Source organism: Abramis brama (assembly GCF_963993115.1).
Source record: "Abramis brama genome assembly, chromosome: 3".
NCBI classification, from domain to species: Eukaryota; Metazoa; Chordata; class Actinopteri; order Cypriniformes; family Leuciscidae; genus Abramis; species Abramis brama.
Window position 1 is genome coordinate 26922824 of NC_139965.1, and position 19680 is coordinate 26942503.

The following is a 19680-nucleotide window of genomic DNA, read 5'->3' on the forward strand; positions in this document are numbered from 1 at the left end:
ATGCTTAGAAGGGAAACCTTAACTGAACTACACTGAATATGCAGCTGGTTGGTGGTGTGAGAATCCCGCCAGCTGTCAGCTGTTTAGTTCTCTTCTAATGATACTTTAACCAACAGATTATAAATGATGAGAGGAAACTGCTGCTTTCAAAGCACTACCATAACTTCCTGTTATCCATTCAGAGTGTGTTTGGGTGAAAACTAAGTGTGATATCATTCTTTAAACCAAAGAACTGTTGCAATCCAACACTACAACAGATGGATTCAGTGCAAAAAAGACCATATTATTTACATAAGTAGATAAATAAGCACCAATTTCATATTATGATCAACAATCTACACAGAAATGAAACTGCAGAAAACTTACAAGACATCAAAGTACAGTATTGCTTATTTATTGAAAAAAGTATTTGAAATTTTTATCATAAAAATATAAAAACTGACCTATTTCTTGAGAGGGTCTGATAGGAGTCCGAGCTGTGACATTCAGACATACAATAGCCGACATGCAGGTCACATCTTTTCCTCCTCGCCGACAGTCTTTATTGAATACGTTGATCTTGCTTGGCTCAAATCGAACCGTGGCATGGATTTGGACAACACTTCTAGACCTGTAGCACAGCAAATATTATCAAGTTTTTTATTAAGGAGAAACTAACAGTGTAAAGAACCCTGTGTTAGAGACCCACCACAGAAGTACTGCTGCACCGAGGGAGCCCACAGCCAGATCCACCAGGCCATCTCCATTCATATCCATACTGCCATGGATACTACGACCAAAGTACTGCAGACCCGGGGCCAGCTGAACTGCAGCAATCCTCTGACAGAGAGAGGAGATGGGTGTAAAATAAATAACTATTCAAACCCAACACATTCAAATAATGAATACACAAGAGAACAGCTGGACACTTATGTGGTACCTGTTTATATTTCCTCAATATTCTGTTGTGTTGGCTGTAGTAGATGTAAATGGCTCCTTTGTGATCATCCTCTAGTGGAGCTCCCACCACCACATCATTAAATGAATCCCCATTTAGATCAGGCACAGGGGCCAGTGCAGAGCCGAAACGGGCATTCTGACCTTGATCTAAGATCTCCAGCGAGCCCTCCAATATGAAACGAGGCTGATGGGAAAACAAGCATAAAGAGCTGCCGTGAGGTAGTAAGACACAATTAGATACAGCATGAGCCTTGTTGCTCCAGTTTGATGGCTTGTACAGGGGGTAAGGCAGAGGGTAAACTAATGGGTTTCACAATGCAACAATGTACAGATAGTTTTCCCTTTAATAAAGTCAACTGACGCCACAATGCATTGAAAATGTGGTCATGCCTGTCTCTGTCTCATGTCTCTGTCTATGTGGGTTGGATACTAGTACTGAATGTTTTGTGAACTCCTATTTCCATATTATTGGATGCTCATCTAACCTATAATTCAATGTTGCTTTTGCTTAAAACTGAAATCTTGAAGTATTAATTGGACTTAAAATACATTGAGAATACATTAGGAATCAGGCATAAATACAGTAAGAATAAATATTAGGGTTTAAGAGAGATATAAAATAAGTCTATTTACATTAAGTTTATATTACTGTTGTACAAAAATTTTCAATGCAAACTTTTAATGAGGAATAGGATCATTGTTTATATTTATTTCATACACCAACAATTTAAAAAAACTCTGAAAAGATGCTGCTTATGATGTAAATATCCACTTAGGTCATGGACAAGGGCTAAACATTTCTGTGACCAGAAACAATCTTTTGAGGATTTTGTTAAAGATCCAGAGACGACGACAACCCACGCATTTATGTAAGAAATTTGGATGAAACTGCTGCCTTTATCCAACAAAACAGAAAAAAAACAAATGCTGCATAGATTGCAACACAACTGTGGCATGATTTTGAAAATAAAATGCAGCCTTTAAGAAATGTAAAAATTGATTGAAATAAATAGTTATAAGCATACACATTCACAATAACAGTCCAAACCAGACTCCCAAGGTCAAATGTAAGAACTGCTCCTGTATTATCACTTAAGGTGAGGTCAGTAAGAAGGCATTTGAGCCTCTCAAATCAATTAGTCTCAAATGGGTGGAAAGTTTGAGGGAAAGGTGCACTTTCTCAAAGCAAAAACTGCTTAAGTTAGCCAAGTATTTGGGAGAGTAATTAGCCATGCACATAACTCTCCTCCTAAATTCCTAAATCTCTCACTCGCACTGAAAATATATGGCCACAGACGACAGACACATGAAATCAATTGCATCCTTCCTAAAACAGCATCAGATTACAAGAGAAGAGAAGAGAAGAGAAGAGAAGAGAAGAGAAGAGAAGAGAAGAGAAGAGAAGAGAAGAGAAGAGAAGAGAATGATTTGCATAATAAATGGATGGAGTATGTACTACGGTATATGAATAATGACTTAACTATGGTCAATTATTTCAGTTAACGATGTTGATGTACCCTGTGTCTGGCTGCAACCTGAGGCATAACACAGATTGTGGTCCCCTGGTTAATGCCACAAGGAAATAGCTTTTATGCTAAATGAATAAAGATGGAGGTCTGCTTTATTCACAGCATTGCTCCAGCTTTACACTCCAGCTTTTTCCATTTATTAAAGCAGCTTTCTCTCTCTCTGTGCGATTCATATAATTACATTTCAAGGGGGAAATATTTTCCTGCTGAGTTCACCATCCACTACTCTCTGATGCGAGGTATGGCAGGTGGCAAAAGCCTGTCAGTATTTATGTGAGACCATTAATGAGGAACTGCATTAATGCACAGGCACAGTTTTCAGAGCTTGGATCCCTCAGCTTTAAGACAAGAGACAACATCTGTAATGTTGCTTTCTGGGTGAGAAGTAAACAGGAGGTAATATAATAGCTTGTCAATGGCTAATTAACTTGTTTTTCACAAGAAACTGTACCTGCTCTGTGACTCTGTATATGTAGACTTTGCCCTTTTCCCAGCCTCCACTGAAGAACATGGGCGCAGCCACCAGCAGGTTATCAGTCACTCCATCATCATCCATGTCCACTGGAGCAATCTCACTGCCATAGTATGACCCTATCTGCACAAACACATCCATCAAAGCCAGACTGATTAATACTGGTGCACAAGGACATGCATTTAGTGCCTATGAAGCACATCACTTGGATATGTATAAGCTAATGTAAGCATAAAAATGCATGAGCTGTACCACTTTTTACTTACACTGTCCTCAAGCATAATAAGGGCATATAAATATATACAGTGAATGGCAAAATAAAAATGCCATAATATGACAATTTAAGTGCACAATCTCATTCCAAAGTCTTTGCAACTTCATATGAGCAGTTGGTTGATTCAAAAATGTATGGCTTGTCTTTAATCTCATACTTTAAGGGGTTATAAAACATATACTGTATATATATATATATATATGGATCTAGACAAAGCAACAACAAAAAACACCATAACCAAATGCTTATTTCTCATGTGTCTCTCAATCACAATCCTCTATACAGTATATGCTTTCTAAATAAAGACTCACATGCATAATTATGCAGTTTGATTAATAGGGGTCATATTTAAGGCGATTTATTGAGGTGCTAATCACCTGTTAAATGTTTATCTCCTTTAAAAATATTCAATAACTCTGTGCTGTGTTTGTGAGAGTGAATTTATTTGCATGCTTTAGGACTGTGATGAGAAGCACATGGATTTGAGTTTGTAGTCTAGACAGTCCACTCATCGCAAATGAAAGCCAGGAGAGAGATTGAAAACACAATGACTGTCGTTTGTACAGTCTAGCTGCTTTTCCACCATCAGGCCAAACCGTTCTCATTACTTAATCGATCCATTCCACGCTGATCCGTCAGTCGTTGCATTGGTAACGCAAGAGTCTACAGACGATATGAGATGTAAATAGCGATTGTGTTATGGAGGATGTTCAGATAATTCTTTTCATTTTATTATTAACTTGTGTTTAGGTCGCTCAAATAGCCCACCAGGCCAGCTTCAGAAAAACTGGTAGCCAGGCAACAGAAACTGAACTGTATTAATATAACTGTAACTATAACTGAAACAATTCCTTGCTGTTCTTAAAACCGTTCGGCTTGACAGTGGAAAAGAGGCTTTGGAGTACTTGAATACAGGAGAGCTGTAAACACGCAAAAACTGTGTGTGAAGAATGAGTCAGAGCAGCAGAATGCTATTGGAGAATAAATGAGCATTGTATACAAACACTGTGTGCTGCAAATGTTTGTAAGCATGTTTGTAAGTGCTTTACCTGCTGTCCCTTGAGTGAGTGTAATATAGTGAGCTCTCCAGTATTTTTCAGGGTGAAGATGATGACCTTGCCCGTGTGGTTAAAACGTGGAGCTCCTGCTACATATAACTGACCACTGAGAGCTGACACCACTGACGTCACTGTGTAACCTACAAACACAAAAGGAGAAAGATGATAAAATAAAATGCTTATCAATTAAAGACTGTATACTGGATGTATCACTTTACTTGGTAACAGAGTGGAGATAAAATGAGACCAAGAGAGTAATTTTTTTTTTTTACAGTAGAATGAATAACAATAAAATTAAAAAAAACATTTAGATGTTGACATATCACACTGGGGTATTTATCTCAGTGACAGCCATGGTTGAATCAATGTATAGGTGTGGATTCTTTACCCAGGTAGGCTCCATGGTTCTTCAGTTCATCTGGAAACTCCTGTTCATAGGAGGACTTTGGTGGAACCACTTTACCCTGACGAGTCTCCTTCAGCACAGCCCCATTCCAGTCATAAGCTCCCACAGCTCCCACTAAAATACCGTCCTGCAGACAGAGCAAACAAATATATTCAGATTTTTACTTTTACATACAATTCACTAACTTTACAATTACATACAATTCACTGACTATATTCTTCTTTTCTGTAAACTCTTATAGCATCAAACTACAGGCTTTGGGTCTTTAAAGGGATGAATGGAGGCATCTATTGTTTTAAGTTGCCAGTTTTACTGACATCCAACTGATTTTTATGAGATCCTAGAGCATCTGCAGTGGTTAATTTTGGGTTGATGTGCCTTTGCTTCCAATGGCACTACATTAGTCAAATAAAATAAATCAATTTCAGTGAGAATTGCATAGAATTAATTCTGGACCAGTTGCTGAAGAATAATGGAATCCATGTAAAAAAAAGCTCACAATCTCAAAAACCTCTTTATATTATTTAGCCAATGCATCAATCATGCCTCCATGGCATAATGTATGAGGGCAGTAAGATTATTTGTAATTGACAAAAATATCTTGAGGATTTTACGGTAGATTGAAAGCACAGTAAAAAAAAATGCACATTTTGCAATTGTTTGTATAGAACATATTGTAGCTACATTCTTGACCTCATTTAGTTCTCAGTAAATTCATAATACCGTGATTCACACATTTGATCTCATTCATTCAGTGTCCATCCAGCTCATGATTTCTCTGGAAGTGCTTTGCATTCAATTGCCATGGAAACCTCATAAACAATTTATTTACTTAGTGATGAGTTTATTCTGCTGAAAAATATGAACAAAATGCTTTGCATCCCACACTGTTAATTATGTAGACAGTAGTCAGAATGAGAGCAAGTGGAATGGGTTCATGTTTAGAGAGAACTTAAATTCCCTGGCATATATACAAACAACAACGTTCTGAGCAATCCCAGCCCAGACGGAACATTCTTACCAAACTTGCAGCCCACTGAGAATGCGCTGCTCTGGCTCAGTGGATACTTCAGATCTCAAACATAAACACAGAGAGCTGATAATCATGACTTTCTGGTTTTTAATCAGAGAACAAAATGCACTGTGGATGAAACCACCAATGTTTTTAGAAAGCTTCCTGCTTTGTGTGCCTTTATGCAGGCTCTACTGCATCCTGGCTTTCACAGCATAAAAGGAGTCACATCTAAATGGAACAGTGCTGGCTGAGTGTGATGTTGTGCACCTGGTACCATTGCACCTCATCATCGCTACCATAAATCCATCATCGCTTTTCATTTCTACTGAACCAGCACCACATATGCATGCAGAAGATGTGATAAGGGACCAGCACAAAGACACAAAGCAGGACTGCCTCTAAACCTGATGCTACCAGGACTGCAGTGCTGCAGTGCTTTAAGACTTTTACTGGACACATTTTACTGGACATAATTTTCTTATTTTTTGCTTTTGCTTGTCTAATTTTGACCAGTTAAACACTTGAATCTTGTTCCTGCTAACACTTCAGTCTGCATTCCCCACTACAGTGGATGCCAAAATATGGCCAAAAGCATTGCAAGCCCATGAACAGCCATTTGCAGCGAAAACAACAGTGTGAAGAACTGCAAAACAGATTGACCATGTAGAACCAATCTGTATGTGTAAAAAATAAACTGTTGCAAATGTCTAAATTACTTGTTGTGTACGCTTACAGTTTTGGCACGATTCTCTCACTCATTAGAGCTTTGCAAGTGTGAGAGGGAAGGCGGGTCTACATTCTTCTTGTAGTCAATCAAATGAGGTTCTCGTTGACTCTGGATTTAATCTTATCTGATTGGTTCATTAAACACGCCAGATGGCATCTTTATCTTAATTTGGCTCAGCATCGTTCTCACTGAGCCAAATTAAAGGGGACATATCATGCTAAATCCACTATTTTAGCCCTTAAATGCATTTTGTTGTATATTTGGAGTGTTTAGAAGTACAGAAAAGTTGAAATTATTCTCTTCAGGTGCTTCGTTGATATCTTTATATTCTGTTTTGGTCATATTTTTCAACCTGTTCCGATTTTTCTGTTCTCTATGACGTTTTTTGAACTATTACGTCACAGTATTTGCAGCGGAACTGCCAAATAAGGTCATTGACTTCCGGTCCACCACTTCGAGCAATCCGCCATTTTAATTTCTCGCTGCAATTTTGTAGTCCAAGCTAAAGGATGCAGAAATTACGAGAGGGTAAGTTAAAATGTTCGGTTGTTGGATGTAGTAACCCACACGCTTCATTACACCATCTAATGTAGATGAACTGCTGTGCTTGTGAGCATGTTTAACTGAAAGAATGAGCATCGAGAGAGACCCCGGTCACGCGCGCGCACTCTCTCTTCGGAGCCAGGCGAAAGTGTAAGTGATTGCATTAGCGGCCAGTGAGCTGTGGCTCAACATTCAAACAAATACCAATAGTGTTGCTGTTAGCAGTCTTCAGCGCGCTTTCAGAACGAATCTGGAATCAACTTCTAATATAAGTGATTGATGTTTTATTCCACATCTCTGCGCACATTGTGTGGTCCGGTTATTTAATTCCTAAATGGACCAATCTTTACAAGTTTTAAACTAGCTTTATGTTAGAAATGTTTTAAACTAGCATCATGTCAGCAGTTGCACGAGTGAATCACTGATGCTTAAAGCAGCAGTGTTTACTGCATGCAGCAGCAGCGGTCTATTGTATTTCATTGCTGTTTTATACAATGTTAGCATGTATATGAAAACAGTTAAAGTGATATAAGCATTTGCGCTTTAAACAATGTTCACATATTTAGCGGTATAACTTTAATGACACATTCATTTATTTCCAAGAGCAATGTTTTTATTAGCTATGCTAAATGTGTGTGTCCGATTCAGATGCCTGTGTGTCCGAATCACGCTAAAAAACAATACAGTTAAACTAAGCATCTGTTTATAGTCTTGTGTGATTTACTAAGCATAAGCTGGAATGTTATGCAGTTGTGTCTGTGAAGCAGCAAATGGTCTATTTTTTGTATCTCTGTGAGCATACGTTGTCTAAGTTATGGATGAGAAGGTTAAAGTAAATAAGAAAAACAACAACAACAACATTCTTTTATTTCAAGAGTAATGTTTTCATTAATTATGTTTAACATGTTAATGCAGTATGAGAGCATGCTCCTGTCATTTATTATCGCTCCTAATGGCTTTTCATTTATCAAACAGTATAAAGGTTTTGTAATTATCATCAAATGACTTATTGATGGTACTTGCTCTGGTGGTTGCTGAATTCCTATCTCTATCAGCTTGCATTGTTATATCTATTGTTCACGAGAACACATAGCATGCATTTCTAGTGTTAAGCCGATCGGCAAGGTAGCCTAGAAACAGATAGCCTTAGGTCACTAGTGTTTATCCGGTCAGCAAGGTAGCCAAGGCGCAAATAGCCTTAGGTCACTAGTGTTAAGCAGGTCGGCAAGGTAGCCAAGGCTACCTAAGATAGTAAAACATGTAGTCCCATGAAAAAAATGCAGTACATGTCTTGGCAATAGATCTGCTGTTTGTTCTGGATGTTTTTTTCCTGTCCTTTCCTGTCTCCTGTCTATGTCATCATGTATGCATATCTGCCGATGCAACAGCTTCTTTTACCACTCAACATCATGTGTATTTTACTTGTACTGTCTATTTCTCCTATTACCCTGTGCAACTGTGTAGGGTAAAAAAGTTGATTTACAAATGTATAGCAATAGTCTTCCTGCCCACAGCTTTATTGGTATTGGCTGGACAACTTGTAAATGATCTGTTTGGATGTTTGTTGAAGAGGGCTCTGCCCTTTTCTCTTGTTTCCTGATTTGATGGGGGGTTCATTCATGCATGTTACATGTGCAGCAGCAGCAGCATGCCTCACATGCTCACAGCAATGTCTGTGAATGTATTGGCAGTAGCAAGCCTCTGTACTTGCTCTGCAGCTGCAGCAGCAGCAGCAGCGTAGCAGATCTATTCCGGCAAGACCAAATACATTACCATTGCCATATCCATTACCATGCCAATCTCTATTACCATTCCAATCTCCCGAGACTTGTCATTACAGAAATAATGTTGTCTAGTGATCATGTTAAATGTACAAAAATCCAAAAATAAATAAACCAAATAAAATAAATTCTGGGGCATGAAATAAAGTCTAAGTCGAATATGTGTTACATATACAGTGGGGAGAACAAGTATTTGATACACTGCCAATTTTGCAGGTTTTCCCACTTACAAAGCATGTAGAAGTCTGTAATTTTTATCATAGGTACTCTTCAACTGTGAGTGATGGAATCTAAAACAAAAATCCAGAAAATCACATTGTATGATTTTTAAGTAATTAATTTGCATTTTATTGCATGACATAAGTATTTGATACATCAGAAAAGCAGAACTTAATATTTGGTACAGAAACCTTTGTTTGCAATTACAGAGATCATACATTTCCTGTAGCTCTTGACCAGATTTGCACACACTGCAGGAGGGATTTTGGCCCACTCCTCCATACAGACCTTCTCCAGATCCTTCAGGTTTCGGGGCTGTCGCTGGGCAATATGGAGTTTCAGCTCCCTCCAAAGATTTTCTATTGGGTTCAGGTATGGAGACTGGCTTGGCCACTCCAGGACCTTGAGATGCTTCTTACGGAGCCACTCCTTAGTTGCCCTGGCTGTGTGTTTCGGGTCGTTGTCATGCTGGAAGACCCAGCCACGACGCATCTTCAATGCTTTTACTGAGGGAAGGAGGTTGTTGGCCAAGATCTCGCAATACATGCACGGTGCAGTCGTCCTGTCCCCTTTGCAGAAAAGCATCCCCAAAGAATGATGTTTCTGCCTCCATGCTGCACGGTTGGGATGGTGTTCTTGGGGTTGTACTCATCCTTCTTCTTCCTCCAAACACGTTGAGTGGAGTTTAGACCAAAAAGCTCTATTTTTGTCTCATCAGACCGCATGACCTTCTCCCATTCCTCCTCTGGATCATCCAGATGGTCATTGGCAAACTTCAGACGGGCCTGGACATGCGCTGGCTTGAGCAGGGGGACCTTGCGTGCGCTGCAGGATTTGAATCCATGACGGCGTAGTGTGTTACTAATGGTTTTCTTTGAGACTGTGGTCCCAGCTCTCTTCAGGTCATTTACCAGGTCCTGCCGTGTAGTTCTGGGCTGATCCCTCACCTTCCTCATGATCACTGATGCCCCACGAGGTGAGATCTTGCATGGTGCCCCAGACCGAGGGAGATTGACCGTCATCTTGAACTTCTTGAAATTGCGCCAACAGTTGTTGCCTTCTCACCAAGCTGCTTGCCTATTGTCCTGTAGCCCATCCCAGCCTTGTACAGGTCTACAATTTTATCCCTGATGTCCTTACACAGCTCTCTGGTCTTGGCCATTGTGGAGAGGTTGAAGTTGGAGTGTTTGATTGAGTGTGTGGACAGGTGTCTTTTATACAGGTAACGAGTTCAAACAGGTGAAGTTAAAACAGGTAATGAGTGGAGAACAGGAGGGCTTCTTAAAGAAAAACTAACAGGTCTGTGAGAGCCGGAATTCTTGCTGGTTGGTAGGTGATCAAATACTTATGTCATGCAATAAAATGTAAATTAATTATTTAAAAATCATACAATGTGATTTTCTGGATTTTTGTTTTAGATTACGTCTCTCACAGTTGAAGTGTACCTATGATAAAAATGACAGACCTCTACATGCTTTGTAAGTAGGAAAACCTGCAAAATCGGCAGTGTATCAAATACTTGTTCTCCCCACTGTATATAAGCCTAGACACATTTAAACTTAGACACATCCTTTAGAGAGTACCATCTGGATTTAGGGGTATGATTTTCTCCTAGAGTGCAAACATTCTTTCCAACAACTTATCCCTCCTCTCAACACTCAAGATGCTTCTGTTGCAGATGTTGTTCCAGGCATCCAGATTTTCAGCCATCCCAATGGCCATCTGGAGTTTTCCTATCCATTTCTTCCATAAAAAAAGACTAGATATTAATAACTCTCATTGCTTGCCTTCAGGGGACGGAGTGGAAAAATCGGAGGGGTTGCATCAGCAAACTGTGCAGCCTGGACAGAGATGATTAGCATTACAGTTGGGAGCAGGTCTTGGATGGATACAGACCTACCAGGTACAGTTTGGGCTGACGGAGCGTGGCAGACTGCCTGCCAGAGCAGCAGGTACAGTATGGGAGTGTCAGATGCTGAGTCTGTGCTGGAGGACAAGCCAGCTCTAATATCAGCTCTGGGTTCAGACAGACAAGAAAAAAATATTCCTTCTCCCCTAAGGTGCGGCTCCTCCACACTTCTCACCACAATAATCCCTTTCCTGGAAAAGCCTGGGCCTTATATTCATTTTTTTGGAATGAGAATCAGAAAGAGGCTTGTTTAAATTATCAGGGAGGAATCTTATCTGCTCACCATTGTAAAGGTGTAATATTTTTGGTGTATCATATTACTGACAGCGACATACCCTGTATAGAGATGACCTAAAGAAAGAGAAGAAAAGAAATGAAGAAAGAAAGAAATAAAGAAAGAAAGGAAGGAAGGAAGGAAGGAAGGAAGGAAGGAAGGAAGGAAGGAAGAAAAGAAAAAAGAAAGGAAGAAAGAAAGATAAAGTTTCAGTTTAAAGAAAGTAAACCTAAACATTCACTGAACGTCTGACTTTTGGTTCAGACAAAGTTCTTAATCTGATCTCAGTTAAACTGTCTAGGTTTTTCTTTCAGCTGAGATGGAAAAAAGGAGCTGTGAACTAAGGAATAAAGTAGACCCAGAACTTACAAAGCACATTTATATTCACACCGATACACTAATAACTCCCAAAAATCAGCTTATTGAATTAACCCATTGTCCCAGTTTACATGCAAGCCTCTAATCCGGCAACACAGGTAAGCCATGTTTACTAGTCTTTATTAAAAAATCTGGTTATTACCCGGTAGTGACGTCAAAACCAAATAATTTGTGGATTTGACTCAGAGTGTTCCATTCGTTATACGAGATGTGATGTTAAAGGGATAGTTCACCCAAAAATGAAAATGACCCCATGATTTACTCACCCTCAAGCCATCCTAGGTGTATATGACATTCTTCTTTCAGATGAATACAATCGGAGTTATGTTAAAAAATGTCCTGGCTCTTCCAAGCTTTATAATGGCAGTGATAAGTTTTGAAGTCCATCAAAGTGCATCCATCCATGATAGAAGTGCTCCACATGGCTCTGACGGGCCTTCTGAAGTGAAGCGATGCGTTCGTGTAAGAAAAACATTTCTATTTAAAACTTTATTGACTAAAATAAATAAAAATACACCTAGGATGACTTGAGGGTGAGTAAATCATGGGCTAATTTTCATTTTTGGGTGAAATATCCCTTTAAATAAATAAGCAGTGTACCACTGTACCACTTCTACTTCGGCTGCATGAGATGAGAACACATTTTTATAATTTCTCGGTCAAGAAAGAGTTGGAGTTTGCGATATATTTCCTCCTCCCTTACCGTGAAATGCTCACTCTTTCTGGATGTGCTAATATCTGCAGGACACTTTACTGTCACATATCACACATGCACACTTCAATAAGCTGACAGAATGCAGGTTAATCTGTTTACATGCCGGGCGAAATAGGGGTAAGGTTTAAAAATCTACCTGTTTTGATCGGTTTATGCTTAAGCCATTTATGACCTTACTTTGATAAAGGAAAACCGGTTAACACGTTTACATGACCACATTTAAATGCACTTACATACTGATGAACATACAGACTCACCTCCACTATGTGTGTGGAGAAGCCAGCCTGAGACATCTGGAGACCAAATGCTGTCCCATTCTTGCTAGTCCCTGCACACAAAGACAACATAAACACACAGGAGAAAAGAGTCCACCATTTCCTACTACAGAGCATTGCAGATTTCAGTGATCTTAAAGAAAGAGTTGGCACTGAGAATATAGCAAAGAGATGTGGCATAAATTTGAAGATTTGGTCCAATGCAATTTACAGTGTAGTGCTGTGCAGAGATTTTACAGGCTGAGGTTTTGGGCTGTGTTATGGATATGATGCAATGCTGTGTGTGGTGCCATTGTGGTAAAATCGCCAACCCTCTAAACTGAAGATCCTCTCTCCGAGAGCGTCCACAATGTCCTTTAAAGCTGCCTCATCTGTCACATTAAAGAAATGCTTATCATCGGGGTCGCTAGCGATGTACTTGATCTCATTAAGGAAAGCTTCAGGGTTGATGCCTCTTCGATTGTAGTAGCCCAGTACCTGTTGTGAAGAAGAACGTCAAGAATCAATCAACCTGAAAAGAGCTCAAACATGACGCATTTCTTTGCAAGACAACATATCAAATCTAAGGCTCAATAAGTAGGAGTGAAAGCATTGGGCCTTTTTCACTGGTGTCAGCAGCTGAATGTGACTTTAATGACTGGTTAAAAGCCCATTTTAAAAATAGGTCATCACATAATTTCAGCATGAGAGTTGGCATCACTGCCAAAGTAAAAAACGAAAGCAGGAAAAAAAATGATGTAAACTGAAGTAAGAAAGGCAATACTTACAGCGATGGCATATCTGGTGATGCCATCCTTCTCGCTGTCCTCAATGACCTGCTGCAGGTCAGCGCTGTCATGTGATTCTCCATCTGTGATGACGATCATGACCTTCTTTGCTCCTCTTCTACCTCCCTGTTTAAAGGCCTCTGAGCTGTGAATATCCATAGATAATAATTTATGCTCTGTAAATGTAAGTCTTGGACTCTATTAATAAGCAAAATGTACAATCGTTCAAAAGTTTGAGGTCAGTAAGTTACTTCCTTGAAAGAAAAGAATACATTTATTCAGCAAGGATGCATTGAATTGATCAAAAGTGACCGTAAAGATGTGTTAAAGTGACAGTAAACATTTATAATGTTACAAAATATTTTTATTTTTTTAAATAAATGGTGTTCTTTTGAACTTTCTATTCATCAAAGAAAAATGAACGGAATCTTCTATATCTTTTTTGAAGTTTCCACAAAAACATTGAGCAGCACAACTGTTTTCGACATGGATAATAATAAGAATTTTTTCTTGAACAACAAATCAGCATATTAGAATGATTTCTGTGACACTGAAGACTAAATGACATTTAAACAGTTTAAAATAATTAAAATATTTCACAATATTACTGTTTATACTGTATTTTGATCAAATAAATGCAGCCTTAATGAACAGAAGAGACTACTTTCAAAAACATTAAAACAAATTAATGGTAATGAAAAACTTTTGCATGGTAGTGTAATGATTATTAGCTGGATGATTATTAAGTGTTTTTTTAATTATTATTATTATATATATTTTTCATTTATGCGCAGTACCGTGCAACACTGATTCCCAGCGCAGTGTTGGTCTCTTCTCCTCCTCGCTGGCCTATTTTACGGGCTGCTTTGACCACATCCTCCACAGAACGGAAGTCATTCAGCTGAAACTCTGTCACCACCTTTTCTCCATATTGTAGTACTCCAACCTGACGAGCACATGATTCACCTCATGTGACAAAAATGAAGACACATTTGATACTTCGCAGTGACATTGTTCAGAAACTCAAAAACACCTGAATCTGTCCCGGTCCAACGTAGAATTTCCGCAGGATGTTGATAAGGAAGTCTTGAACTTCATTCCAGGGGTAGATTGAATTTGAACCGTCCAGGACTATAACTATGTCCATGTATGTCTCACACCCTGATAAGGGAAATTAGATGTTTTTGATGCCTTTGGCAACTCTTAAAAGGTAGTAATTCTGCTCAGAAGCTAATTTTAGGGATTTGTTCTAAAAAAAAAAAAAGAGGCCTGTGATTCTTTCACTAAAAAAAAAAAAAAAAAAAAAAAAAAAGATTTATATTCTCAGCTCTTTCTTTATGAGCAGTCATGATCATTTTCTTTTTAACAAGATGATTAATTCCACAATATATTGCATATGACAGATCCAGAAACTGTCATGGCCAAATTCAGCATACAAATAAAGTCCACATTTAAGACAGAAAGTTGAAACATATTACTGAAATGTCACTGTAAAAACCGTCCTAGTTAAATCGAGGGCGCAGGTGCATTGTGCTTACTTTGGAAGGCAGGAGCGATAGTGCGGGAAAACTTGAAGCTGGCGTTGACTCTGGAGCAAATTCCAGTGCTGTAGTACGAGCTACCACATTCGTACGACCAAAGGGGACCACATGCCTGTGAATTATCACAAAGAGAATTAAGTGCACCATTAATAAATTAATTTAGGATTTACATGAAGATCATGGGCTCATTTGACATAAAAATTATGATTCCATAGTGTTCCACAGGGAATAGATGTTGTTTAAACACTTAACAATATTAGTGTTGTAGACCGTTTAAATTCAAGATTACTTTAAATATAACACTGAATATATATTATTATCTAACCAGACATTCAAAACATTCAACTCACTACAAAGCTGTTGTCTTTAGGGTTGGACGAAAGGGTCATTCCAAGTCTCATCTTATCCTTTCGTTCAGAGACATTTGTCAAGGATATCCTTCCTTAAGAAAAAAAAAAAAAAAACATTAACAAATGTTTCAAATGTGTAAGTGAAATAAAATGCTGTACTGTAAAATCTGACCACAGTCCATATGTGGCATATGTACTTTAAACAGGGACTTCCTCTAACAGTAAACATATTTGTTAATTCTGTCTAGACATTCCTGACTTTATCTGCAGTGTGCATCTGTTATGTGTGTGCATCTATACGCATACACATATTGAAACTGGCAGAGTGGTTGCACTGACACACTTAAGATTATATAGAACACATATGCTTGACATACTGTAGATGTTGTGTTCTGTAGTGAAAAACCCAGATGTGTATGTAAACTCAATTTCAGGGGTGTATTTGAATGAATCAATCTGTTCCCCACCCCCCACTGCTTTTCACAAGGCATGCATGGTAACACTTTACCCAAACCACAACTCTTACCCTTATTGTGGAAGTTTTGTGAAGTAATTATTTGGTGCTAGTAAATAATTACAGTTCCTTTTGAAGTATGTTTACAAAAAGTATTTATGCTAATTATATTTCTAGTAATTATAATCCACAGTCATCCAGTGTTAATCTCATCAACACAATTACTGACGGAATTTTTCATTAACAATGGGTTGTGCAACTTCACCAATGATAACAAAGAGACGTAATATGTACATTATGATGATAATTAAAATTATGATTTTTTTTATTTTTTTATTATGGAAATATGATGATAAAAACAATGCTGAAATGCTTTTTACACAAAATTAACTACAAATTCTGTGAAAATATAAAAACTGCAATCACCATACCAAGATTGAGTTTGGTGCAGCTGGGTCCTCCAGATCTCCTGCTTAAGGGACATTTGTACACATCTCCTGTCTGATGCTGTCCATTTGTTTCCAGTGGGGCTCCTACCAGTAACCTAGAAACATCCACAATCCAAACATATAAATGTTATCTTTGACACAGTACAGCATTCATCTAACAGAAATGTCAGAAAAAAAACACATAAACATAAAGCAGGTGTGTGATCCACTTCCCTGTAAATATTACAGCCAGAAGCGGGTTGATTTAAGCTCCCTATGAAAACAGGGACTTTTAAAGGAGGTTAGAGGAAGTGAATCAATGAGAGATGGCAGGTGAGTGGAATCTAACGGCAAAGGAATGTTTAAACAGGTTTAAGCTGAATGTTGACGTCTGAGGTAATGTATCGATGGAAGCGTGCAGGGCGGTTAGGTATGTGGGACTCTGCTGAGATCTGTTTGTGTGTGTGTTGAAATATGTATCCTATGACCCAGACTGACTAAACACAACGCTCCATTAATGCTGACATGCTTCACACGTAATACTTCTCCTGCAGAGAGCAATCAGGGACACACACACATTATTCAGGGGCAGTGGCAGTCGCACTGTAGGGAGCAGTACTTTTCACGGCTCTCGGAAGCATGCAGCTTTTAAAAGCAAAGGCTGTCACTTTCACTAAGTAGCCATGGAGGACTCATTTAACTAGTCACAGATCACTGGAATACTAGGCATCCTTAAACACATCAAGATGTGTACTTTCAACTGTTTATTCAAGAGAAGCAGAATTCTTTCATGCTGATAGTGGTCTCGAGGGAGAGAGAAAACCTTCACATTTATGTGCCTGTGCCATGTCAAGATGGGCTCTTATATGTCATTCAGAACTTCAAAATTAGTTAATGGTGAGGTGGTACTATTAAATAGCCTATCAGATGTAAGGCACTATATATGTCCATTGGGGTCAGAGAGTGAAAGTAAAACTAATCATGGGAAACAAAAGTCAATTTACTGCAAAATAGCAAATTTTAAGAGTAGCTCTCGTGTAAAATGCTATATTTTCACGTGAGCAGCACAGCATTGCAACTCAGAGTTTCCGTTCACAGCTCAAAGTATTATTGTTCAGCGTTATAGCGTTATGGATTAGGTAGAACGATTATCCCAACCACTAAAGATAGATTTGCAAATAACCCTAATGATGTCTCAACTGCTCAGTGTACAGTGGCTAGATTAAAATAAACAGACATCACCTGAACTGAATGTTCCATCACAGTTTAGTAGTAATTCATTTATGAATTTCTACACTGAGAAAATAGAAAGCATCTGAAATACAATTATAAATGTATACAACCTTTGACAGCATTTTATGATTCAGCCTCAATTATCGGCCCCTAAAGAACAATTGCAGTGCTTTACAACTATGGGGCAGGAAAAGATAAAACTTACTGCATATTAAACCAACAACAAGTTTATTAAATCCAATACCCACTAAATTAAAGAGTTGCTCCCTGTAGCAATAGAGCCTCTTCTCAATTTTATTAATTCTTCTCTATCTCTAGGTAATGTCCCAAGACCCTTCAAGCTGGCACTGATTAAGCCCCTCATTAAGGAACCACAACTAGATCCAAATGAATTGACAAATTACAGACCAATATCAAATCTTCCATCTATGTCTAAAATACTAGAAAAAGTTCTGCTCATTTGTGCTCCTTATAGCAAAAAAAAGACATCTATGAAAAATTTCAGTCAGGATTCAGGACCCAAAAAAATTAAATTACAAATGACTTGCTTCTAGCTTCTGACCAAGGCTGCATCTCAATACTAGTTTTACTTGATCTTAGTGCTGCGTTCAACACTATAGATCATAAAATACTCTTAGGTTACAAAACCGATCGGTTACAAAATTACACTGGTATTCAGGGACAGGCATTAAGGTGGTTTAGATCGTACCTATCTGACCGTAAACATTTTGTTTATTTAAATAATCCATATTACCATCAGTAAATTATGGAGTGCCGCAAGGGTCTGTTTTAGGCCCTCTGCTATTTTCAGTATACATGCTGCCCCTTGGTAATATTATTAGAAAACATGGAATTAGTTTCCACTGTTATGCTGATGATACACCATTATATATTTCATCACGACAGAGATGTTTTAAAGATATAAAATATTGGGCAACCAGCAATTTTCTTCCATTAAATTCACATAAGACCGAGACCATATAATAAGAGGTCTAATGGAGTATTACTTATTAGACCAAAAACCTGTACACAGAATCTCCTAGAATTCAATTTGCATCTACAAGGATGTACTGTTACTTCACCCTCTACAATTAAAGACCTGGGTGTTATATTAGACAGCAACTTGTCTCTTGAAATCATATTTCACATGTTACAAAAACAGCCTTCTTCCACCTTAGAAACATTGCTAAGATACGGAACAAGTTATCTGTTTCTGATGCAGAAAAGCTAGTTCATGCATTCATGACCTCTAGACTGGATTACTGTAATGCACTACTAGGTGGTTGTCCTGCAAACAAGCTACATTCCATCAGATCAAATGCACATGAAAATCTATTGCTTGAATATGAATGTTATGAACAGTAGCAATGCTAATTATTGTCCAGTTGCTTTTCTGTTTCTAACTCTAGATGCCCATTACAGATTACACCAACTCCAGTTGGGATCTTCAGATGATACCAATTCTGTATCAACATACAAAACTGCCAAATTTTCTATAAATTGTAATCATTATGATCAAAACGTATCGTAATAATTGCATTAACAAGGCTCATTGTCTCTGCCTAAATGAAAGCATGATGTTAGCTAACTTCATGATTTGTATTATCGTATAACTGCACATATCTGACATATGGACATTACTTTGACACAGTTACTTACCTCTGATAGCAGATTACTCTAAATTGTTTTGTAGATACATGCATTTTTTTTGTAAAGCTACTTTGAAAAGGTATTGTGAAAAATAAATGTGAATTGAATTGAATTGGAATGGATAAGGAAGGGAATCACTCAGAAGGTGATCATCCTATCTGAAAACCCCTCTTCATTCTGCATCATACATGAAAGATTCAAAATACAAAGGCACTAACACATCCTGCCACAATGAAAATATTTCATCAAGCACCACATCTCACACACACCAATAATCACCACATCTAAAGCTGATTCTGACAGGTGGTAAAGGTTAATTCTCTGAACAGGAGCAATACCCACTCAGGGACAGTGCGATTCAGGGAGCGATATCTGACACTCGTTTATTGCAGATCCAGACCTCAATGAGTGTTCTGCCATAGGTCAGGGGTCAACATCATGGGACCCTTGTGAAAATATTTGTCTGTTTGGCAAGCTTCTCCAGGGAAGCATTCCAACAAAATCTGGATCCAGCTCCTCAAACAAATAGATTTTACCCATTACAGTTAAAATACAATTATAAGAATGTAGAAAAAATAACACTACAGATATATGTTTACTGCTCAGTCTCACTTTAGAAATAAACAAAATGAACTGACAGTGACAGTGTATCACTGTTTCTTATGTAAATATGAAATTTCTGTGATATAACAATATTTGGATAAACTAACCATCTAAGTTTGACATCGGTTTGAAATGAGCAT

The 19680-nt window shown here is 38.2% G+C and overlaps 1 protein-coding gene across 1 annotated transcript in view; it reads right to left on the reverse strand.

The window, feature by feature from the left end:
- Positions 1-19680, reverse strand: part of itga11a (integrin, alpha 11a) — a 51742-nt gene that overhangs the window by 15092 nt on the left and 16970 nt on the right. The window contains exons 3-16 of the mRNA XM_084108031.1: positions 16058-16170; positions 15173-15264; positions 14820-14934; positions 14315-14442; positions 14079-14227; positions 13282-13426; positions 12826-12991; positions 12497-12567; positions 4661-4805; positions 4264-4412; positions 2920-3063; positions 920-1123; positions 689-819; positions 444-610 (exon numbers count right to left, since the gene is read on the reverse strand). Of these exons, the coding sequence (XP_083964157.1) occupies positions 444-610; positions 689-819; positions 920-1123; positions 2920-3063; positions 4264-4412; positions 4661-4805; positions 12497-12567; positions 12826-12991; positions 13282-13426; positions 14079-14227; positions 14315-14442; positions 14820-14934; positions 15173-15264; positions 16058-16170 (1919 nt within the window). The remainder of the gene's footprint in view (positions 1-443; positions 611-688; positions 820-919; positions 1124-2919; positions 3064-4263; positions 4413-4660; positions 4806-12496; positions 12568-12825; positions 12992-13281; positions 13427-14078; positions 14228-14314; positions 14443-14819; positions 14935-15172; positions 15265-16057; positions 16171-19680) is intronic.